The sequence below is a fragment of the Vollenhovia emeryi genome, unplaced genomic scaffold (genome assembly GCF_000949405.1).
Source record: "Vollenhovia emeryi isolate VEMERY1.0 unplaced genomic scaffold, V.emery_V1.0 DF939192.1, whole genome shotgun sequence".
Lineage (NCBI taxonomy): Eukaryota > Metazoa > Arthropoda > Insecta > Hymenoptera > Formicidae > Vollenhovia > Vollenhovia emeryi.
The window spans coordinates 66,260-92,626 of record NW_011967174.1 but is presented as its reverse complement, the minus strand read 5'-3'; the positions used below and the strand labels follow the sequence as shown (position 1 = coordinate 92,626).

The window sequence follows — 26,367 nt, the reverse complement described above, 5'->3', positions numbered from 1 at the left end:
TCATAGTTCCGAACATATTTAACAAATTTTGCCGACAAAAGGTATACAAATTTAATACAAAACTTGACACATTTAATTATACCAAAGTGCTAGTAGAAATAAAGCACGTCAATAAAATGGGATGATCAATGATAAAAAATCAAATTTTAATAAACTTGCTATACAGTCTAACATAGCTTGTTAGTAACATTTTATATTTAGTAGTTATACGTGTAATTTATATTTCACTATTTTACTTTTTATTCCAATGTCGTATGTCAGTTTCATGATAAGAGCATACATACTCAACGTAGACAGTTGCGGGATGCGAAACGAAGAAGATTGGTTTTTGGTTCGTGTCGCTACGTCGATTTTTCGCCAAGTTATAGCGTTTTAAAAATCCGGCGCGCGCGCACCATTCATGAAAGAAGGCCGCGCGAATTTTACGCAAGTAGCACGCGGACATACTACGTCCCTAAAAAACTGGGATTAAAACAGATGAGGCACATGTGTTCGGTAGTAAATACCGCCGCGCCAGACACCGCGCGAGACGCCACGTATATGCGACGTCTGCTGCTTCTGTTTCAAGATTAAGAGATCGCGAGTCGATATAATCGGCAATATCTTCGCACAGGAAAATCGTAGCAAGATGATCCTGGTCTCGTTGGAAAGCTAAGATTTCAGCGCATCCAACGAGATAAGAACCGCTTATCTCGGATCATTAGTTTATGAGACATCATTTAATATTTCCAAAAATAAAATTGATTTTCCTCCGTGATCGAGAGATTGCAAGTCGATATAATCGTCAATATTTTCGCACAGAAAAATCGTAGCAAGATGATCTTGGTCTCGTTGGATAGCTAAGATTTCAGCGCTTCTAACGAGATAAGAATCGCTTATCTCGGATCATTAGTTTATGAGACATCATTGATTATTTCTGAAAATAATATTGATTTTCTTCCGAAATAGGTATGAATCTCGCGTCGTGCTTTGAAATTTTCGTCGATTATTAAAATTAATCAATTGCGAAAATTGTTGGAATTTCGGGCGTCGATTCCAAGAAATGACATAGCGCCGCAAACACCGGTTCAATACAGTCTATTGTGTCGAATCATTCGGTGCATATCAGTCGAACGAGGCGGATGTTCCGCGTGTCTTCGCATCGCTCCTCGTAACGCGATCATTTCTTACAAGAGAGTTATTAAAATTTATCAATCACATTTAATTAATTGTCACGATCTGTAATCTTATTGCTTATTTCTGCGGTGATTTGTCGAGAAAAATATCACGCGTAATTTGAAGTAGAAGTGCCATAAGGGAATTACATATGTATACAATAAATTATTAGTTAGGTTTGATATATCCACGAGCGCTAATACCTTTTTTAACGATTGAACTCGGATGAATCTCTCTCACGTCGTGCATTGAATAGCAAACCTAATTCACTCAATATTCATTTTAATAAATTCTTATTATTATTATTAATAATTTTATAATAAATTCTTCTTATAATAAAATATATAGATAACCAAGTTTATCGAGAACAATCTACTACAAATTTTGTTGACAAAAGGAGTATAACGTTGTCAGCAAATTTTTATATTTTGCAATTATACATATAATTTATACAATGTCAGCAACGAAAGAATGTGAATCGCCAGTAGGTGATTAACGATAAAAAGAATTGTTAGATGACTTTAGGTTCGTAGATGGTTTATTTATTTAAATTCGACGTTTCGACCATACGAGTTGTGGACCTTCTCAAGGAATTCAACATCTACAAGTTTCATTACAGGACATTGCAATTTAAAAGTATGTTGACCACAAAACGAAATCAACGCAAGTCAATCCATTTTTTATTTGACATCCACTTTTAGCTTAATATCAATTCTTATCCCCGTTACGAATAATGAAAATAACACTCTCGTGTTATGCAGTACGGAACACAACCAAGTAGAAGGGTACTGCATTACCCGCTTGAAAAATGGGTGTAACTCGGGGTGCTTTCGCGACGTAGATCAAAATGATCCGTGCTATGATTGGTCAAATCTGGAATTTCATTGAATAAAATTTCAATGAGATGCTACGAAATTTAAGATTTGACCAATCATAGCACGGATCATTTTGATCCGGATCATTTTGATCTACGTCGCGAAAGCACCCCTGGGGAGCGATCGCGTGCACCGATCGAATTCGAATTCGAGAAGGAATATGCCATCCGATACCACTCTTCGTACATGATCAATCTATGGTCTGAGGGAAACTATCCTATAATAAATAAGCATGAACCATGAAACCTGTAGAGTAGAGACGTATGAGAAGTCGACCGATCGAATTCGATCGTGCACGCGATCGCTCCCCTGGACACACACCAAGTAGAGACTTTATCGGCAGTGCTTGAAAATGGGTGTAGCGGAATAGTTCCAAAAATGAAAATGGGTGTTAGGCGCTGGAATCAGCTGATCGAAAACGGTATCAAGTAAAAAGCCGGCGTGGCCGCTCTCAGTTGTCTCTCTGTATATATGCTTGAAACATAACCTCTTCGATTCTTCGTGCTCCTCCATTGTCCCTGTGTAACCGCGTGTGCACGACGGTGTATAACGCACGTGTAAAAAAATGGCTAAATCTCTGCGCAGTAAATGGAAAAGAAAATGCAGGGCGATTAAAAGAGAACGTTACGCGGTAAAAGAATTGGAAAGACTGAAGAAAACCCTCGGTACTGATGCTGATGCGTCTAAGGATATCGAAATGACAGACATTTGCGAAATTGCTACTGGTAAGATCCACATTAAGGCATTAATAATTGTTTATCCAAATCCTTATAAAGGTACCCATACACATTCCGGAAATCCTCTGAGGAAAAACTGTGCAGTCCTGGCCTTCGGGATTGCCTGTACGAATCCTCGCGCACAGACACTCCGGAAATCGCAAAGGCCAGGATTGCAGTTTCTTCTCAGAGGATTTCCGGAATGTGTATGGGTACCTTTAGTATTTTAATGTTGTCATTATATTATAATGCCAATATATGTATCTAACCATATGATGTTTTATATTGTATTATTTCTAAAATTCATAGTTGTCAATGCTAAGAAAGTAAAAGAAAATATAAAGGCTAAGCAAGTCAAGACGGGAGAGCCTCAGACTGAGACAGGCGAGGAAGAAATGGAAGTAGGAAGTGCTAGAGTGTATAACAAGAAAACATTGCTGGATCAACATGGCAATTATCCTGTGTGGATGAACCATAGGAAGATAATGAAGCACAAAAAGGGCAGAGCAAAAACGCAAAAAGCAAGCAAGAAGATGGGCAAGAGACTTACTCGACGACAAAAGAGAACAAAGAAAGAAAACTAAAATTCTTTATACATTGTCGAATTAATTTTTATGTTACTTATTAATTCGTAAGTACTATAGATATCGCTTTCCCTTTTTGTCAAAAATAAAAATGTAGTATTAAAAAGGAGAATATCTTATTTCTAGAAAATTCTAAATGAATTAGAAAATTATTGACTTACGTATTTAGAATTTTCTATTATTGTATGATCAGGCCAGTATAAACCGGTAAGTGCAGAAAAGAGTTTCTTTGTAATGTAATCCCAGATAGTCAAATATGTTGAAGCGAATTTGTTCAAATGCTAGTTGAAAAGATTGTGAGCAAAAAGGTAGGGGAAAGTGAGGTAAAGTGGGAATAGTTTTTACTGTGAAGCAATAGAGCCATAAAAATTAATTTTTATGCAACAGTGAGTGTGCCATCGCCGAAAAGTGGACATTAGCTGAGTTCCGCCCATCTGTAATAGATAAAAATATTCTTCTGTCGTAGATGTCTTCCAATGTGAACAACAGTCAAAAAATAGCCATTTTTTAAAATATGACTTTACCCCATCCACGCCGTTTTAAAGATTTTGGCATGGCGTCGACACAAGGTTAGAATTGTCCATACAGTGTACCTATTACATTTCGAAAGTTAACAATCAGAAGATAACTTACCAATATTAAACTTTCAAGTAAGACCCTCTATCTAAAACTAAACAATATATGAGAACATGCCTAATGCGGGTCACAAGGCAAGATGTAGGTAGCCCAACTTGCAGATCTTAAAATCTTTCTGAAAATCGTGAATCTATATACCGTTTCTTTCCACATTAGTTCTACGCGCCGAATTCTTTTTTCGGACATAACGCAGTTTATCTTACACGTGGAATTATTATCGTCACGATTTTCAGAAAGATTTTAAGATCTGCAAGTTGGGCTACCTACATCTTGCCTTGTGACCCGCATTAGGCATGTTCTCATATATTATAACTTACCAATTTTCGTTTTAAACTATTATTAACTGAACTGAACGAGAGATCTCAATAATAGTGCCTATTAAAAAATCTTCAGAAGTAATTAAAAATAATCTTCTCATATCTATAAGTTATTTTAATATTATATGGTGCATCATTATTCATTCATATCCATTAAAATCTAGATTAATATGAAAGAATACAAACATTTTATTACAAAGCTGAATACAAATTCAAGTCATAATATTTAAGTATTGTACTATTACTATTATTAGCTTGAAAATATAACAAATGCTAAATAATGGCAGTGATATTTCACGGCAGAAACAATTCCGCGTAAATCATACGGCTACTATTACGTCAACACTTTGCGTCTAAAACGAACCAATATAGCTTTGCAGATTGAAAATCAAACTAAATATTTTGGTTTTAAATGTACAGCATTTTCCTTTGTATAAACACATCTCTAGATTTAAAAGTATTATTAATTATTTTCACGTATTCCGAGAACGCAAAAAGTTATGATATATATATATATATCTTTATCTATTGTTAAACTAGTAGTAACGCTATCTACTACTAATATCAAATGAAATAATAGATAGTACTACTATTCGTCATTTATAATATCAGGTTGTATATATTGATAATAATTTCCGCGTGATGTTTTAGCAACGTTAGAAGTTCAACCATTTACAAATCATTGATATGGACAACGTATTCTCAAGCGATTTTCTAATTCCGTGACGCGATTCATCAGATGATGTATCTTTCTCATTTCTGCTTCATATTGTCTTATCTTGCTTCTCATGTCGTATACTTCTTGTTGCATCAATTGCTAGAACAAATAAATTGCATAATCCATAAATATTAAAAAGTAGTGGCCAATCACTTTAATCTTAATATAGTGTAATTCAAGATAAAAAGTAAAGAATCAAAATACTATTAGAGCGTTCACGAATATCCGTTAACTTATTTGTTCCTTCCGAGAATTTAGAAAGTTTCACTATTGCTGAACAGAGAGTGATAGATTCTTTAAGTAAATCGGATACAAAAATGTTAATCAAGATATCACGATCACAAACGTCTTCGCTGTTGAAAATGTACTCTTTTTTAAATATAAGAATATATGTATAACAAGAAAACGTAATAATACCATTTCTTAGATCAGTGGCAATAATTTGAAAGAAAATAAGAAGTAAATATTTTTTGCGCGTGTTTATTTATATCAGTTATTATTTATATGCGCGTCTTCTCACATTTTTACATACAATGAATAATTTTTAATAGGCAAAATTATTTACGAGATCTCTACCGTGCACTATATTGAGATTTAAGTATTTAATATTTTTATGTTTCTCAAATACCACATTTTCGATGGTTCTCTTCATCTCGTTAATACTTTCGACCGCCAGTGTAACTTTGGTGTTCATCTCGGAAGCCTCCGTATCTCTCTTTCTGTTTCTGGCTACTTGCTGAAGAATTAATGTATTTCCTCATCAATAGGTGTTGTATTAATAATCATTTTTAACCTACCTTTTCCAATTTAATCAGTCTCTTTAAGATAACCCCGTAATCTTGATCATCGTCGCTAACTTCATTTTCTGTATCTGCAAAATTCATCGGTACTCTGTCTATTATTTTTTATATTAATTTATACTTTATATAAATTTTTTATTTTACCACGTGAGTGTATCATGTTCACTAATATAGTGGACAATAATTTAGACAGTAACTGTGTAAAATATTCTGACTTCTCAAGTATAAATTTTACAACAAAACTTTAAGACATACACACCGTGAAAAGTCGTTGGATCCTTTGTTGCCGACACGTCATATAAATCAGTCTCTAAATCGCGTGCTTCAAAAGCATTTTCGTCTGTGTCTGCAAAACAATGAACTTAAAACTATTCTTCTGTCTTAAGTTCTAAACTTTATAAACCTACCATTTCTTCGACAAGATTGGCCATCTTGTTGAAGTTGAAATCCGACTCTACAGTGACATCGGTATCTACCAGGTAGATTTGTGCAAAGTTGTCCGCATGGTTTCTCTGTCACGCATTCATCCACGTCTGCATGATAAAGAATATATAATATTTAATTTAATTCCACAAGATACCAAAATTGTCATTATACGCGTTATTCTATCGGACAATAAAAACTCATTTTTAAAGAATTCTTAATTTAATAGAAGATAGGAATTATTAGAAATAAAAGAATTAGAAATATAGTTTTCGTAAATTGACTTTATAAAGGGATGCAAGTATAGTTAACAAAATTATGTTATTTAATTAATTTTTATATAAATAATACATATCAAGTATAAACAATATAAATAAATTATATATTTAATTGGAATTTTATTACATATTATGTATGTTGCGATTCTTAAAATATTTGATATAGAACATGACATTTGTTACATATTTTTAACAAAATTTAGATACTTTTCTTGTTGCTTTATTTAAATCATAGTTTTATTAAATGACTAGATAATATATAATTAGAGACGATCGCTCCTAAGTAACGACATATGAGCATCGCCTCGTTAATGCACGAAGAACATTCAATCGATTGCTTGGTTACGAGTGCCTTCTCGTGCCTGGTATCGTCAGACGTAATTAAATCGACGTCGAACGATATACTTCTCGATAGCATTACGCCAAGCTAACTGCAGCACAATACGTATTGCAATGTCCTGCATGTCCTGCTGCGTCGGTCGGTTGCAACCACGCTCTTGATAGATTTACGAGCGATTCCATTACATTACACGGATGATACCACTCTCTTGTATATATTATTGTGTGAACTATTTATTATATTAAGAATGCGATCGCGAGTACAACAAAAAGACAGACTTATTTAAAATGTGGATATCAAAATTTTGAAAAATCGGACCGATTAATGAATGAAAATTATTAGGATGAAAGAGAAGTAATGGTGAGTGTAATCCAAATTTGATTTATTTAAATCATATTTGTAATTCTACTTTATAAGTAAAATTAAAATTACCTGTTTGGCACTGGTTGCCTGTATATCCTTTGGGACACGTGCATTTGCCCGGCGATGTACAAACTCCACCGTTTAGACATGGAGCTGAGCATACGGCTGGAAAATATGATATTGAAATTAATACACTCTCGTACAGTCGAGAAAAATTCATAGTTGAATAAAAAGATGGAAATATTGAATGGATTAGCACCTACCTTTCATATTTTATTAATATAATTTAACTCAATATTTTGTAAATTGCTTATTAAAATTTGAAATAACATTTAGTATTGCACTAATAAAATCTTATACTTTATTTTTGCCATATTTCTTATAAATATAATTATTTTTAATTATATTTGCACTTATTATAAAATGTTGAAAATAGATTTTGTCGAATTTACTTACGTTTATTGCAACCAAAACTCAAGTGAGTGACTTGTGACCACCCCGGACAACAAAAGAGACTGGAAGTCATCTCAGTGTATACTAATCTAGGATATTTCATAAATTTCTTTAATTTATTTAACGTAATTTATAAACTATACAAAGTATCATAAACTGTAAATGGAAAACTATCTTTCATTACTCATAAATCTATCTTTAATAATTACATTAAAAATATTTATCTTTAGATATATAAATATTTTTAATATAATATCTTTTCTAAGGTAAAATATAATAAGTCAGTTTAATTTAAATAACTAAAAGCTCTCAAATTTGCGGGATATGCAATATACCTAATTTGTCTTCCTCGGTGATGATGAGAAACTGCAGGAGCTTGTCTAGTGCATACTCGCCTCCTGAAATGCAATTGTTAGTTTTGATAGAGCTGTTCATGTAGATACAAAGCTATTAAGATCATTATACATATGTAGCATTTTTATATAAGATGGGATGTAAATAATATATTGTATATTATATATTCCATTCAATAATAATATTTGAAAGTAAACCGGATATATAAAAGACATTATCACAGGAAGATATTGTCAGTAAAAATCCTTCATGAATTCTTAAATAATCCTTTCTTCGGATCTTGCATCTCGATTTCAGCTTTGCATTTTGTTATTGCGACTTATGCGACGGAGAAATTAAATCGGCAAGTCGATTATTTCGATAGCCATCGTAAACGATATCCCTCATGTCGTGCAGCCAAACTGTTCGCTAAAGCGCAGTCATTTGAATCTTAAAATACGCAGAAGACCGGTTAAATCGTAAAATACGAAGGCCGATTGAATACACGTTCGAAATAAGTATTTGCGTTGGCGACGATATTATAGCTTGTCGTTGCTCGAGCCCGACTCCGGAATTAAGCTTACGCGACAGGACTCAATATGAAAGATTGCATTTATGATTAAGGACCAGTATTTCGGAAGCAAAAAGAACGTCCATATTCTATGACCTGGAAACAAGATTAAACCTCGATAACATCGCCATATAATTTAGCAATGAGCGACGGCGTGTACAGATATCGAGAGGCTCTCAACGATTTATGAAGGAAATATGTGGCGATCGTACATATTATATAATTGGGCGTCGAAACGAATGCTCGCCCGACAGAACTACTTCGTCATCGTCAGGCCATAGAAAACTGCATTTCGCCATGTCGTGTTTGGTGAAACGCGACAGAACATTTACTGTCGCAACAACGAATACCGAGGACACGGTGGTCCCTGTCCACGTTCGTTTCATGCTCAAGAGGCAACGGGCACGAGGAACGCGATCTATCGCCAAGTAGGAAAGTCCACTCGGAGTGACTGTATAAAGGATTTATACACGCAATTTCGCCGGTGATTAAATATTAGCTCGTAGTCCTCATAGTTCCCGACCCGTTTTCTCACCGCACACGCAGCATTAAACACGCTCCATCGATTTCAAGCCTTTGTCCACATCGCGTTTATGCGTTGTTACTTTATACGCGGGTGTAGCTTTTATAATTTCTTGCGATAATTATTTGCGGCAAATATAAAATAAGGGTAATTTACTTATGATAAAATAGAATTTTATTTTATTGTTTAACTTATAATGATTTAAAGAGATTTTAAAGATTATGTTGCATCTGTAAGATACGAGCGCGGTAGAGCTAAGTCTAACTTGAAGGAAAAATTGATTAACCGAGAGATACAAGATTAAAAAGTATATTTGTCTGGGATTTCATTTTTAATATTTGATTTAATCGTGTGAATTAAAGACAAATGCGGAAGTAGCATTCAGCCTTGTGGTTCCCAGGTACTAAATGCAGAACCTCGGGTTCTTCGAATGTTCTCCATTAACGGCAAGTGGTCTGGGTAAAGCCAAGGCCAGATGTCGAGAATCCGCAAGAGTATGCCAGTAAGGACGAACGTTTATGATCATGTAGGAGAAGAAGGATTAGAAGGATTAACGCAGCAGGTGATCGCTTATCGCGAATGTCCTGGCCATTTGAACGGCTCGCGTGATGCCATCACTTTCACCGTCGTAAGCTCGTTCAATAAGCTTGCATTTTGGTTAAACATATTGTTGGCATAATTCCATGAGTTTATTCCTAAACTAACTGATTTGACAAAGAGGTAGCGGCATTGTCGGTTTGATATACTTTTATTGTGTTACTAAATTTTCCTCCAAAGATTTAACATCCAAAGATTTGAAGAAAATCCTAACTTACGGTTTAACTTATTTAGGCATAGATTGAAGTATTAACGTAGTAAATGTAATAAAAACGAAATAGCAAACCCATGTTGAAATAAGAATCGTAACATAATATCGTTTTTGTGAAGAAAATACCATATCTTCAAAGCTATTAAAGAATCTGTAACCAACGTACGCGAAATATTGTTTATCATTGATTCTATTTATAATTCTGTCTGTAAAATTGCAATACAGTACATAGATAACAATTTAAAGAAACCCTATGCACAAGAAATCTTTTTTTATATGTTATAGTGCGCTTTATAGAAGCCGAAAAAGTATCTTTTATCACGTGTATCGTTAGTATTATATCACTTATCTAGAAGTAGTAGTAGAATACTTCAATCTGATGCATAATAAGCTTCTCTAATTTTGCCTAGTATAAGTGCATAAATCGCCTGTATGCCGTGTTCTTGACTCGTAAAAAATCTCGCGAAATGTGTCGCGCGACGGGGGTTCAGATACGGTTCGGGGGACATTTGTGTGGGAATACTGGTTCGACTGTTGCCCTGACAAGTTCGTTTCGCGCGTCGGTAAACGCCGATAAGACTTCTTCTCCTTTTCCCGTCCTCTCCTGACATTGGACGGACTTTTTGACAAACGCAAAAACGAAATTGTCACGAGAGGTAAGAGCGTATCTCGCGTCGATAGGAATCGTCGGAGGCTTATGGCGCGCAAATAATTTCTGACAAAAACTCCTAGTTTTTCAGCGAAACTTCTCATGTCACCGACCAAGGCATTTACGCACCAGTTACCGGACCAGTTTTATGCAGCGTGGGTTAAGGGTCAGCACGCCGGAAATGATTGGCGACTCGACCAGAACGATTGCAAGGTCTCTATTGATTCTAAACGTTATCCTATAACGAAGGACGTATTTGCTGCAAACAGTAAAGCTCGTTTGCGTTGAAGGATTCAAGACTCGACCTATTGCTTAAATATCATTACTAATCACTTCTTCTTAGACCCGGTTTCACCAAACGTCGCTTAACTTTAATCTTACAATTAGTTTAATTTGTGTCTGCCTCTTTCTGAAGTAATAGTTGAAAAGACACAAAGAACGAATTAGCTTAAAGTTAAACGACGTTGGTGAAAGCGGAACTTAAACTGGTATAATATGGTAACAATAAGAAATCAATAAGCAGACTAAGCACTATTCCTAGATTGAATGATTTATAGAGATTTAAATGTTATACATACGTAATAAATAGAGGTGTACCTTCGAGGAGGAAGGCACTAAGACCACTTTATTAATTTTCGACAAGAAAAATAACGGGCTAGGAGTAGACCAGGATTCGAACCTGGGTCCTTCCGCTTGCCGAACGAGTGCTCTTCCGACTGAGCTACCCCACATATATCTACGCGATATTAATTAAAAATTAATCGTATTTGTTTCAAGCTGCAATGCTTCAGCGCGTTATGGCGATGGGTTAGATTTTCAAAAGTGAAATATATGAAAAACTACAGAATAAAATCTCAGCAACTTCTCGTATCGTATGCATAGTAACTAAAGGTGCCATCGCGTGACGCGATTCACAATGTTACGGTCGAAGGGTAATAAATCTAGAATGAATTACTGCATTGGACGTTTGCATGTCTACGGCTCTCTTAAGCGCTTCCGAAATCTTAGCGACGATCTCAGAATGGTTCCCATTCCTAACAGCGCCACGTAAGCCCTTAACGTGACGTCGTGTTATCGCGGTCGTTTGTTACGTTCCTACGTCCATCTGTTGCACGCGTAGATTTTCGCCGACGATGACGACGACGGTTTCCTTTGCCGTCCCTGCGAGCCTAACGAGTTGCATGCCTTCTCCGCAACATTGTTGCGGCTGCGTTTTGTGTCTATGCGTCACCGAGAGCAAGTTGCACAAACGTTTCCTCGTCATTGACAGCTATCGGCTCGGTAAGCCTTATCTCATAATCTTCTCATAATTCACGTCAGATTTATCAGGCCAATAAAGCTATATAACACTTGGGTTTGATACTTGTGAGTTTGATCGTATGTATATTTTCTTATATTCCCGTTGCTGTAAGTAAAACGTTTTATACAATTACAGATTGACAACGAATATTAGGTACATGTATAGCTTATACATGTTGCTTATTTATAAAGCAAGAATTTATATAGATATCATTTTTGTAAAATGATTCTCAAATAAGTAAATCACATTTAATAAAAAGTTTTTAAGAAATAATTTTTTATTCAATTTCGTGAAATGAAAATATGAGTAGAATAAATTAATAATAAATAATAACTATTAGCAATAAGTGCAGAGTAAAGCGTAGAGATTTTCGCAGAAATACATGACACGTCTTGTACGTCTGGTGGTTAGTGGCAATAAACACCGGTGTTTTATTGCCCGATCTCATAAATGTTAGTCCCACACGCCGTTTCGTTTTTTCTCGTGCACCACCCATCGCGGTGTCATCCAGAAGCATGCCTCGTTTTCAACTTTGTGCGGTCTGTCGTAAATCAAGCAATTTAACGAGATCAAAGTGTGACGGTTCCTTTCCCGAATTAGCCAGTGCTCATAAAAATCAAATTAAGATCACGGCTGTATTCTGCCATATGATATGTGATACTATTCCATTATCTTTAATATCCGTTGCATCCGTTAAATGCATACGACTCTAAATTATTACTTATATTTATTCATCATGTATTTACTGTTACGGTTATCGAATCAATAACCTTATATCACCAAACGACTGAAACGATATAAAAATGATTCCCACTTTCAATATCCGTCTTACTAAAAATAAATGCAAATTATTGCATTGTGATAAAAATATAAAATACAAATTAAATTTTATTATATCCATGAACAATTAAATGTAGGGTAAGCCGGGGTATATTGGCCACAGTTTAAAATGCAAAAACATACTTTTATTTTTGTCATTATTTAATAGCGCTTGGCATACTTATTGAAGCTTAAAGCAATGCTATCGGTAAGAAAGGAGAAAATACTTTATCGAAATTTTATAGATATTATTAAAATATTATTATACAACATGAGCATTGGCTATCTTTTCAGATTTGTAAGGAAAAGATAGTGATAGTATTATGGGATAGAAAAAAAAGAAAACTAGTGAAAATGGAAACTAGGTTAAATATCGATTATCTTTGAGAATGATTACAGAAACGTATTATTTAGTGCTTATTAATGAAATTACAGCCTATAGTCATTTTTTCTGTATAGGCCAAAATACCCTGATTTACTTTATTAAAATAACGCCTTCAAAACAACATTTTGAAAAGTCATCATTATTTACTCAATTTTATTGTACATATTTTTAAATATGTCGTGTTTGTTACATGAGTAAATATATTATTATCTTATCCAATATCTAATGATTTATATAACAATTGACAAAGTTTATTGTTAAATCGCATTGCTTGTTTTAAGAACCAGCAGTTCTTGAATTAAATTGGAAACCTCAGATTAGTGATTACATCGAAGGTAATTTTGCCTCGATTTGCGACTAATAGCAAAATTCATCACGCGAACGATAGGCCATAAATCAGGAATTACAAATTACTTGAGGTTCCGAGGCGGACCAGGACACATCGATTCAATCAGGGCAATGAAAGGGCAGACAAAGCTATCGATTGTAATTGCCGGCAGTATAACGACCATTTGTTTTACGAGCAGTTTGCATGCAAAACACGTGGAATCTCGACTGGCTTTTGCGAGGCGGAACAAAGAAACTGGAGAGCTGAAGTGCCACTCGTGTGTCCGGACGGCAATTTGTTTTTAAGGTTTTCCAATGACTACCTCGGCCATCGGCCGCTGTTTTACAAGTGGAACTTCAATTGATCATGCGCAGTCCTGGGACACTCATGACATCTTATTTTTTCAAGTAACTCCAAAATGTCATTCACGCCAGTTAATAAGGATTTCACGCGTAAATTTTGTAGCTCAAAAGATAAAGTGTTAAACGGACGTTTAATATAAAAGGAAATAAATAATCATTGTAATGAATCATATTGATAATCATCACTAAGTTTATATTAATTTCTCTTTTAGAAACATTTTTACAACTTAACTTTTTAATTTAGTTAAAACAAATCTTTCTAAATTACGTATGTAACATTTTAGTGCGCGTTCTAGTAAGCTTTATTATATCACAGCTATTTTTAAACGCAAGTTCTATAAACTTTGTTATTCCATATAAAAATATTCTTATTAATTAAATAATAATCAACGCTATCTTTAAGAGTTGCTATTATTTCTGTTTTTAATGATAAAAATGGCAACTCGGTACCGTTCTAATAAAATTTAATAAACGCGCAATACGTATAACAACTTCGAGATGCAGACTGAGAGATTGTACAAGCTACTTGAAAATTACGATGTATCTTATTTCAGGATTCGAGGCTTGAGCGCCATAATGCACCTATGTATTGCGTGTTTCAATTACGAGACTCGATAACACCTCTTGGCGGTAACTTCATCTTCGCACAACATCCATATGGCTTATCACAAAAGTACCGATGTTATTTTTAAGGCGATCGGATGGGCTCCTAAAATATTATTCTCCTGAAATATTGCACGTTATCCCTACATAATACGTATAAAAATGCGAACCCTCTGCATTAGATAAAAGAGCGCCTTCCGTAAATATTTTCTTAGCTATTATTCTTCATGTAGGATTATCGCAGCACCATCCAACACGAAGACCAAGTGCTTTATTTCATCATAAAGAAATTTTTTTTCTAGAATACGTCTTGGATTAACTTTCTTTTACGCTATATTTCCCGAACTTTTATATAACGCAAAAACAACTAAAAGTAACATTCTGAAATATCTGTTAGGAAATTGAAGAGAATATATACATATAGTAATAAATAAACCACTTTCAAATTAATAGTGAGCCGTCACTTTTATATTTACTGTATCTTGTAAAGCAAGAATTTCTTTCCGGAGAGACTTCTAAAGAAAATAGGTCTCGGAGAATTTTCTTGCATGGCAAATTTTTATAGAAGCCGATAAAAATGCTCGAGCACAGTTCTGTCCCAAAAAATTTTTTAATAATATTCTAAAACATTTTCACGCGCATTCTTCTTTCCTCAGGAAAACAGAGCTATTTTCTTGACTGTGAAACTTACAGAACATTGGCGCTTTCATATCGTTAGTGACTACGTATGGCCGTGCTCTACCGTATCCACGAAGGAAGAGTGTGAACGAGTGATGTCTAAACAATCCGGCACCGCAAATCGATATATGTATACGCTAACGAGAGTCGGTCGTCGATCCTCGGATCTCGCCAAGGCGGCTCGTGATTCATACCCGCTAATTTCAGACCTACGCTTTGAAGTATTGCTTACATGAATCTTTTTTTAGGTCCGCCCCCTTCTGCGTCGTTCATTGCTTTATAATCGGTCCGCCAATAGTCCGATAATATTTACATAATTTACTTGAGCTTTATACAAATACTACTCCATTATATTTTAATAGAACTCTATAATTTATACATTTATACATATAATAGAAAAAAGGAAAGAGGAGGAAAAGGATTATTTGCTTATCATAAAAATGCATATAAATAAGAGGAAAGGAAAAAGATATGAAAAATTATAAAGGTGTTAATAAAGTAAAGTGATATCATATGGAAGAAATTATAAAATTAGTAGAAGCTGAATTATTTTTGACTATTCATTGCCTAATGTACTATAGAAGATAGATCGTCATCGAAATTCAAGACAATTATTATAGCACGGTCTTTAATTAACAACAGAGTTATATTAAAACGTCATAACTCGGCTCTTTTTAAGAGTGAATATTGACCTTAAAATGTTCTGCTGTCCGGCCCTTGGAAAAATTCTGACAGCGCCTATGGACTCATTTGACGTTACGTCGGTACCGTCAGTATTTCCATAAACAAAGAAATTACCGGTCTGCGCCATCCAAGAATGCACAGTTCATATTTGCGAAAGAGGCGAATCGCCGCTCGTTCATTTAGAGATTGCATCTTGCGCGTCGAAAGCCGTTCCCTCGGCGGAATGCGCAACGTTGCAACGGGAGCCGCGGGCAGACAGTGCAAAACTTCCAAATTACAAAATTGCTTGATGACGGGTTACCCAGGTTACCGCTCAGGTGAAGTAATTATGCGCCTACGCGGTGCCAATAAGACGCGCAGCGTCTCTCATTACTGCCTCCTGTGCATCGTTTTCTTCTTCTTCCTCGGCGATGCGGCGTACGACGTGTCTTGCCATTTAAATTTTTTTAAAACGAACGTGGGATATATTTCTCATTAATTTTTAACATGTCACTCTGATCAAATTATGCGCTAGAGAAGCGGTTATATCACTATTCTGTCTTGCTCGTGTAATCTTCACGGTGAAAGTGCCGTCGATATGTTTAATAGTCGAAAGTTTCTAAACTACGATACCATATGTGTAACTTTGTTAGAAATAACATGATCATATTCTTGCAAGATTTTTAACAAATTCACTTTGTATAGTTTGGACTTTTTTTGTACAGTTTTGTGCGTACAGTTATTAATAATAACAAGATAAGAATATTTAAATATTGTCATTTAACAATTAAGATCAGAGGGAACGAAAAGAAAATGACACAATTATTCAATTTGGTTAAATAATAATCGTCTAGAGGGAATCATTCATTGCTCGCAACGAACCGGAAGTGATTTTACCGAGCCCGTGTGATTTTTAGGATTTTGACCTGGAATCTCACTGGCATCCCAATCATTGTTTTCGATGAATCGAGAACCAGTTCCCGTTCAACGGCCGTTCGTTTCGACCATTCCAAGAACAAACGTTGGCAATTTCTCGGCAGAAAAAAAAGCAACCTCGACTTTCTTGCATCTCCATATGCGGAATCACCCAGCTCGCTCATTTTCTTCGGTGGATGCAGTTTACGTTCCCGGACGCCATTTGCCTCCCGCCGTACGTTCGTTCATAAACTTCGTAGTTGTCTATTAATTCTGTTGTAGCTCGGTTTCACCCGTTGGACTAGGTTGAGCAACGATCGAAGCGTTGCAAAGCGTGAACTTTCAAGCAAAGTCAATCGCGAACAATATTACACAATTACAATGCGAGATATCGTTGTGATTGACATCACTTGTAAACTACGAGATCCTCAATCTTATCTTGATTCTGACGCTCAAAGATTTCACGCCGCCATTTCCATCTAATCAAGCAAAGTAAATGTATATAAACGACTACCATAAAACTTCATATCTCCGCGTGTCTCTTTAAGTTAATGTTAATTATCGTCTCTCTTCTATATCTAACATTAAATTTATTGATTACTGGCGCAAGTTTAAAATTAGTCACGGTACAAAAACACCTTTTTATAAGAAGTATGAGTCCAGTCACAAAATCTTCCACCGTCGTTATTTTCTTTTTTCTCTGTTTTATTTTTGTTGCGATATTTTCAAGCGCCAGATATAGATTGAATATCCAAACAGAACAAAAAGGGCCACCAACCGCAAAATACCCCTGCATTTGTCCGCGCAAATTCATAGCGCGTGCGTCAGCGCACGTGTACTACCTGCGTCTCGCGCCTTATCCACCCATTCTCTTCTCTCGCTTTTGACCTTTTCACCCCTCGCGTCCGCAGCCCGCAGATAAAAGTTCACGTTAATGGATTTACATGAAGCCGCTATCATCGAACGTGGCGGAATCAAGCTGCAAGTGTTCATTTCGATCGTTCATCCCTCAGCTTCTCCCTACTACGACGTAAATGGCGCAGTACTCTCTCCATTGCATTTTCATCAACTAAACGTAAATAAATTGCATAATACTTGTATTATGTATCGGTAAATTTTTTTACTAAATTACGTCTTTTTTACAAAATGTGATTATTAAATATTATTTATCGAAAGTTGAATTTCTAATTTCAACTATAAAAGTTTATTTATTTGATAACGTTTCATTTCAGTTGCAATCGTAAGTGAGATGAAACATAGAAATGAGAAAAATATACAAAATGAGCGGTACACCTGAAAACGAAATGAATGAATAAAAATTAAAATTAATAAGCTTTCTTATAACATTTTCATACTTTTTACAACTCTTTCGCGAATTCTTGCAACAGTATGTATATAACAGTATAGGTACTCATCAATATCATTCTTTGCTCTTCACTGCACCGCTTGACGTGGATCTTTTTGCTTCGTTAGTTCGCAATGTATTACTCGCCCGCGACTGTCAGGGGACCGATGGATCGTTTCGATAGCGACACGATTCAATGTCGAGTGCTTGCACGTCCACCGAAATTGTACGTCTTCCCTCGATCCAGTGTACGATCGATGCTCACGGCCTTCGGCACGAGATGTAGGAATTATAAGGTCATGGGTCGGAAAATGCACACACACATACACGTATGGGACATGTGAAGATTTTGTTTGAAGTTCTGAAACTTTTGGAAAGTACTCGACGATGTCGGGAATATAAATTTTCGTTAACTTTCCGATAATTAATCAATTCTTAACATTCTGTACAGTTATTGCGATAATCAATTTAATCGATGCTTCTTGGCTCAAAATTGATATTTTTGAAGATCAACTTTTTAAAGACTTATCTAAACCAGTATCGCACTGTTTCTGTATTTTTACTTTCCATGTATTCTCTTCCCTCTTCGGAATTTTCGTATTTCTCTTTAGTAAAAGTATACTGAGAGAAGTCATCGTGTATCATAAATTTCTAATCTCACCATTAATAATAAGACGATGTGACACACTCTTCCGCCGGTAAATTTTCCAAGTTACATACGTGTATAAATGAAGTAAGGTTTAGTTAAAATAAGGCACAAATTTAATATAATTATTAATCGTTTATGACACTTCAAGTTCTATTTTTCAAGTGTTTTATTAACGCTATTGAAAAAAAACAATTTCTTAATTTTATTATTACGCAAATACATTTAGAACATTTTTTTTCAGAGAATTTTTAGAAACTGGCTAAAATTTGACACGTGACGAATTCAGAAGGTGCGCATCGCTTGCAGTATCTTCAGGGTTGAACGGCCGGCGCTGATATGTTTATCCTGCGGGATACCGGTTAGCGAAAAGGGAGAAAAAGAGAATAAGACGCAAGTGTGCGAAAGGAGTGCTCTATTTGCGGCCGTGGAATTTTAGTGTATTTTGCTCCTTCTTTTATTCGCTGACCGGAAGGAACTTTGTTAACGTTTACAAAGACACGGTCTGCGTAAAATGGGACACAAAAAGTAGTAAATTTCACGCATGAATATACTAGTAAGAGAGTTTCGCGCAAATGTGCCACGAAAATTTCTAACAGTAAAGCTGACTCGTAAAGAAATCACATTTATAAGGTAAATTAAAGATCTTAGTCGAATGCAATACGACGCTACTTTCTATAAATAAAAATATCAATGGTGTAACATGTATGATATAACAGATACAATACTTGTATTATAAAAGCAAAATATAATAATTATATTAAACAAAATTTAAAACCTTTTTGACAATTTCTAATAAACAAAAAAAAAGAGTATGCAAATGTTTGATACACAATAAAACCATTGAATTAGATTAACGGTATCATAATATTTTAATACATTGTGTGCTATTATCATATACACTTTGCGCTCAATAATTTACTTTCACTATTTCACTCCTACATAGGTACATTCTGAAAATGTACTCGGCCTTTCCGGCCTTCCACGAAATTGACCAAGTATTATACTATTAAATAATGACTTTGCATTCACGTCGAGTAAAAGCAAGATTAATATAATGTTTCTACAAATCTATACGTGTTAAAGTAATACGCATGTTTAATACAATCGATACATGACTCATACGTGTATAATTAGACGTAGAGTACGCAGACCAATTGAAACGAGTGCAAAGTTATAACTAAAAGTAAAATAAAAGTCGACTACGGGCCGGTTGTTTCAACCTTTTGGTAAGTTAACTAATAGTTAAATCGTATATACGTCTTTGTTTTTCCTTCAAATTAGACAAAGACAGACATATAATTCAATCATTAATTAGCTTATCAAGAGATTGGAAAAACCGACTCTATATGTAGCAAAGTCAATAGCAAAATTTGATAAACGCCATATGAAAACTAATGTTAAAAAATAGAAAACACTTGAAAAAAATGAAGGCAGTACGCGAATGTGTAAATGTTTCGTAGCAACACGACATATTATAATAACGTTTAAAATGCAATAATTATGATGTGTTATCCTTTGGGCGCGGTGGTTATGTGTGGGGAATTTGGAAAGAATATTTACGTGACGCAACATACAGTTCGTCGAGATTAAATATTATTTCATCAGAATACATATGTTGTTTGAACAACGTTTGTGCACGCGCGCTGGTGCTGCAATGTTTGCGCATTAAAATGAATAAAATCATTTTCGTGAATGTACATTTCCACCCGCGCATTTTGCCCCTCTTCGCTTCTCATGTGCGAAATAATGGAAGTACGCGTTTCAAAGAGAGAAATCAACTAACTGGTGGTGAGAAGCAAATAACCGATTGCAATGTTCGAATGTGAACGGATTCGTTAATTAATCATTTCCTATTTTGGACGATTAGCGAGATGCAGCGTGTGCACGATGAAAAGTGAAGTATCGTCCGAGTGAGTTGCTCGGAATGTGCTCCGCGTATTCGTCTAACGAGCTCTTTACCTTAGGACGACAAAGAAAGGAGCAGGAAAAGTTTTCACGCGCCACACCGTCTATGATAAATTTACATCCATGAATATTTTAACTATTTGAGTGTTTCTTAAACCGCATAAAACAGGAGGTGTTTTATAACCTTGGAAATACTTGATAAATGAGTTTTACTTGTTGAATAGTGTATGATAGACTTATACTCTTTGCCTATATTTTTTACATAATAATGTGCAATAATATTGACATTTACGAGATTGATGCAGTCATACATTGATAAAAACAAAATAAACATTTTGTAATTTACAAATTAAAGATAATGAAAAATTAAAAACTTACACAAATCGCGAAAATAGTTGAAGATATATTAAAAAGTACAAATACCAAGACCCGTATTCTGAATCCTCTTTTATCGATAAAAGCGCCTCCAAAAGTGACTAATAAACCTTCTGATTGGCTACAAGTCACTTTAAGAGGCGCTTTCATTGGTAAAAGAAGGTTACGGGCCCAAGGGGCCTTTATTGTTTAATTGCTCTAATTCAAGAAATTATCTGCACAGTTAAATGTATGAATGTTACAATAATTACTATTTTATAAACAGGTCCAATTGAAGATAAGAATGCCGTATCTGCTTCACTTATCTGGTTTAGTTAAGCCGCGATACGATAGCTTCACATGTGGTATCAAGAAGTGACTGGCAACGTTTCCGATGGGGATGATGGGACGCACGTTTATGGTTCTCGAGAACGCATTACATCGACGAATGACACCTGTCGCTTTATGACCTCGTCGCTCATCGATCAGCCATCGATGTTGAGTTCCACAGCGATAAGCAATAGCAATACTGGGCAATGAAACGTGCCTAAGAGTGACATTGCAGGATGGTTATCTGGAGTACTTGGAATAGCTTGAATATTCATTATTCGCGTTTCTTTCGCTCGATGCTCATCGATCACTCGAACGGTGTCGCAAACGAAGCAACATAAATGATCGAGACAGAAGGTGGCCGGCGGTAAGGAATGCCGTGGCCCATACCTCCTTGCATATCTCGAACAATACGTATGTGCAACAATGGCCATTAATTACGAAGAGAAAACGCGCGGTGCAGCTTAATAATCTCATCGTGCCCATTTCAATGCGTTAAACAGTTTGAAACTCTGAATTATCGTCTTATGCGGTTCAAAGAAAAATTAATTTGCATTATTGAACGCATTTGAGATCCACTCATATAACTTCCTTCAATTTTTTTTAATTCTTCTATGAAGGCTCGTGTCGTCAATTGTACGTCGTCAAAAAAATTCCGAATATGAAAATTGACAGAATTAGCGCTGCTAATGTCACATCACTTTTTTTCCGACGGCTTTAAATCGATAGATCGTATAGTAAGTATTATGATTGTCGCGTTAATGGATTTAAATCGATGACACGATTCGGCGCATCGCATCAGCCGCGTCGTTGAGAAATCCTCCGCACAAGGTGCACGCGAGTTCGACCGCGTGTGCATGATGATACGAAGAGAAAGAGAGAGAGAGAGAGAGAGAGGCGCACACACACTGGTATCCTTGGACAGGTTTACAAGATTTTTAGCCTGAGGCACGCATCTGGGCAACCCTATCGCACGACTCGCAAGGTAGACGAACATATCGAATCATCGCATTCAGACTAAATAGTAACTAAATATTCTACACGTGTATTTACATACACGTGCGTTGCGAATATAAACCCATTTAATAAGGAATATTCTATGTTTCACAATGCGGAAATATTAACTGCATAAAAGGAATGTCGTTTACGAACTAGTTGGAAAGATAATCAAATGTGAGGTAATAAATATTAGGGCTAATAATTATTGTTACAATTTTTAGTATACTTTTTATGTAAATATCAGTCTTATATTGACACTTTATATTACGGTACAGAACTGAAGTTAAAGGAGTTTAAATCATGGTGTCGTAAATGCAGCGCTTGAAGCTGGTTCGAACAATACTTATTCTACTTATTCTCATTTACCAAAGTCTATGCGTGTGCGTATTTGTAATTACGACGATAAATAGTTTGTGACAAAAGACGAAGAGCGGCAGAATACGTGCGATGAAATCACTGTGCAATAATATTGACTGATACAGACGCCGACTTGTTCTTTCTCTCGGTGTTTATACTGCTGCGAGTGATTTTTGCTGCGCCTGGCGTGAACGCCCGCAAGGCCTTCTGACGGGCAATCATCGATTCATGCTGGGAAGCGGAATGATCTCGCGGCTGTCAGGAGGTGATAAAAGTTACGCGGTATGATGATTTCCTCTTAACGACCGCTTCGTAAGGGCTGAGGACGGAATTGTAAGGTGAGAATGAGAGTATCTGATGCTCTCGAGAAAGCGCTACATCTTTCACTGATTATTTTCGATCGATATTACGACAACTATCATATTATAACGCAAAAGTGTACAAATTGATTAACAAAAATTGTCTAAAAATTCTAAATTTTTTTCTTTCTGTTTTAATTATTAGGAATGATGTATTAAAAAGTATTAGTCACTAAATTACAGTTATAAATATACTACTAAAAATTGCAGTGATATATACTTATAACTTATTTTAAAAAAGCAAATCAATGACTATTCACTGTTTTCAGTGATAACCCACTGATTGACTTTTAGAGAGTAGTTTATTAATCTTTGTAAGTAGCTGATAGTAAAGTAAAAATGTTGCCAATAATGGCAACAGTCGTAAATAATTTATTATTAATTAATTACTCCCGTTATAAAAATGGATTTGAATTAATTATGTATATTAATAGACGGTTAGTGTGATTAAGTTCATCGAACTGTAACTCTTTGCGGATAATTTTGTCAGAAAAATACTAACTTGCGTTACCTTCACCAAATGAACAATGAAGACCATAACGACCGGTAAATGTGATAAATAAAACTCATCAAAATTTATTAAATCTATTAAAATCATTATTGTGTATAATTATCGGTACTTATTCATAATTGACCAATTAATCAAACTTGATTAATTAATTAGACTAGATTAATAAATAGATAAGATCTTGAAACTGATGAACATTTTGAATTTCTTTATTAAAAAAAAACTTCAATGATACACCGTATTGTTATTAAAATATAAAACTTTTGTAGCCGCAAAGATTGCTCCAGATGCAGAAATTTGTGAAGTTACACATTTCTGCGCAGCAAATTTTGCAAGAGTTTGACCATCGCGTCGGACCAATCGGGTCGATTGGCACCTTAGAGTTTCGAGTCCGGGTTACCGAGAGAGAGTATCATTTATCTGGATACTTTTAATCCACGTGTGCGCACAAGTGTTGAGAGCTGTTGCATGCGCGCAAAGGGGTTCGCCGCCGTGCACGGACAATCCCAATAATTGTACGCGACAGAGGAACGCGGTACGTGCGAGATAATTAATCGGTCGATTAATTAAACGGCTCGCGGCCTGTCTTTGAACGACGACGCGTCCGCACCGGCCTTATTCCGTCGACCCGTCGCGCTCGATCGTACATCATCGCGCGGACGCGGTGCGTCGCTCATTGCTCGTAAATATAGTAATTCAGCGACACACGTTAGCGGCACCCGTATATTTACGCGTCGCGGTTCATTCACTTCCATTTACATGCCTCCCGTGATGCGACGAGTAATCACGCCTGGATGTTACCCCGCGAGCCTGAATTACTCGATCCTCGCGGATATGCGAGTATCACATCATCTATTTCTACAGATGAATCTTGCCTCCGCATATCAGTGCTTTCGTTAATCTTTGATAAAAGATCTTGATTGAAGCAATATATATCACCTTAATTTAAAATTATGTATTATATTATATTATTATTAGATTAAAATTAAATTTAGTCTTCTTAAACACACGTTTATAGATTCATAAATACATTTTACATTATTATTTCATTTCTTTAATCCAATTATAAAATATAATTGCAAATTGTCTGCATAAAGAGTATCTTTGGCTGTTCAGCCTGGATCGATTAAATTTTGGTGTACAAATACTTTTTATGTGTCTCACGTGTACATGTACACTTTCACATATTTAGATAATTGCTATTTGTTTCAGAAACTTTTTTTATCTATAACAAAAGTTCTCTATCTACGATGATGCATCTGTTAAGACTGTTCTTAAAAATTTAACCTGGACAGTATTTAAAACTCTTGCGTGATAAACTTCTACATGCTGCCTAGCATTCTATCTTAATTTCAGAGTATGGCTGTGATAGTCTAATTTCGAATGAAAGCATTTGCAGCTTGAACATTGGAGAAATTGTAAATCCCGTATGCGTTGCAAAAAGATGGATTATCTTACATCGCATTTGCATAAATTTGTATTCTTGTATTCTAAATCGAAAGCTTATCTCATACTCACCCCGAATGATGTCTGGTGTACGGGGGGACGATTGTGGTAATCGGCTGAAAGCCTTGCCTGTCCATCTCTCTTGGCTGATGCTGATGATGATTGCCGTGATAACTCGCGTACGCTATCGCCCTGGTACCACCGTTCTCCACCATCGCCACGGCACCATTGAACTTTTGTTCCAGCATCCGTTGCTCCATATGCCTCGATGCCGAGTTTATCTGTTGCGGTGATCTCGTCGTGGAAACCTGTGGCCGTAGCGTCCACGGACTTCTCGTGGTAGTAGTAGTTGTTGTCGTCTCTCGTACGATGCGCCTGTCATCAAGGCGATCGTGCCTAACATGGGGCTGTCTGTCGCGATACCAAACCGGCCAAACAATTCTGTGACTGCGCGAGGGTATCCCATGATGATCCTCCGACGACGATAGGACGGAGCCCGCTGTGGCTGCGATAAGCAAGCTCACCAGCAGTATCTTCAGAGTCATCGTTCGGCTCTTGAAAAACTTGTGATGACTGGGCGAGGTCCTGACAACAGTTGTACGAGCCGTCACATCCTCAACGGCCGCGGTGGACACGTTAAGTTCGCGACAGGCTCGACGGATATCCGGTGTGAGGTCCACCACGGGCAGCTGAGAGCACTACTGAGAGCACTACCGAACGAGACACACGAAGCAGGGCCCACGTGCTTCAGCTGCACCAACCCCACCATGAATCCCTTTTTCTCCGTCTCGTTCCTTCTCCCTGTGTTTCCCTCTTTTCCCCGTTGCCGCATTTACTCACCGCATTCGCTTGTGGCCCGGTCTGCCCGGATTCTCTTTTCTCCCTTTCTCCTTTCCATTCTCATGCTGTAGCGACCGTCTGTTCTCCTGGTGCCCCACCAGGTCCTTCGGTAACCACCTACGTATCCTTCCGCGACGGTCTGACTCTGCGCACGGGGAGAACCGCGTTCCTCTTGTAGTTGCTATCTTTACGAGCGATAACACTATTCCGAACAAAGCTCTTGCGCCGGCTGCGAAGGTATCGCGATTCAAAAACGGATATGGGTCGTGTATGACTCACACGCGGCTTGCAAATCCCACCATTGCCGGAACAAAGTCTCCAATGATTAACGGGGGTGAAATAGGTAAACGCATGAATACGGATTCTTTAATTGCACTATGTTCTTCGAAAAAGAAGAAAAGGTATCGGTTATACTTCCTCATTATTTAAGAATCTTGCATTCAAATCGGTAATTATGCAAAATTCCGGAATAAAAAGGGAAATAAACGATGTATGAACAAACCCTAGTCAAGAATAAATATAGCTAATATCATAATCTTTAAATTATTAATATTATGGTGGTACAGCTTTCTTTTATACATAAGAAACTTTAATTAGTTTTTCTTTACTAAAACTGCAAAGAGGCTACACAGCAGAAATATATTATAGACGAGTTAAACCCGGTTGCGCGAACGTCGCTT

General features: G+C 36.2%; 2 protein-coding genes across 2 annotated transcripts; one reads left to right on the top strand and one right to left on the bottom strand.

Annotated features, from left to right (window-relative positions):
- Positions 1-2,144: 2,144 nt before the first annotated feature.
- LOC105562242 (protein LLP homolog) lies at positions 2,145-3,439 on the top strand. The gene is made up of 2 exons (XM_012012909.1): positions 2,145-2,755; positions 3,056-3,439. Exons 1-2 carry the CDS (start codon positions 2,596-2,598, stop codon positions 3,328-3,330), a joined length of 435 nt encoding a protein of 144 aa, XP_011868299.1. The 5' UTR covers positions 2,145-2,595; the 3' UTR covers positions 3,331-3,439.
- An 836-nt stretch (positions 3,440-4,275) lies between these two features.
- LOC105562240 lies at positions 4,276-26,290 on the bottom strand. The gene is made up of 9 exons (XM_012012904.1): positions 24,920-26,290; positions 7,994-8,056; positions 7,662-7,747; positions 7,275-7,370; positions 6,209-6,334; positions 6,061-6,147; positions 5,799-5,872; positions 5,630-5,737; positions 4,276-5,100 (listed from the first exon to the last, which is right to left on the bottom strand). Exons 1-9 carry the CDS (start codon positions 25,390-25,392, stop codon positions 4,963-4,965), a joined length of 1,251 nt encoding a protein of 416 aa, XP_011868294.1. The 5' UTR covers positions 25,393-26,290; the 3' UTR covers positions 4,276-4,962.
- Positions 26,291-26,367: the final 77 nt, after the last annotated feature.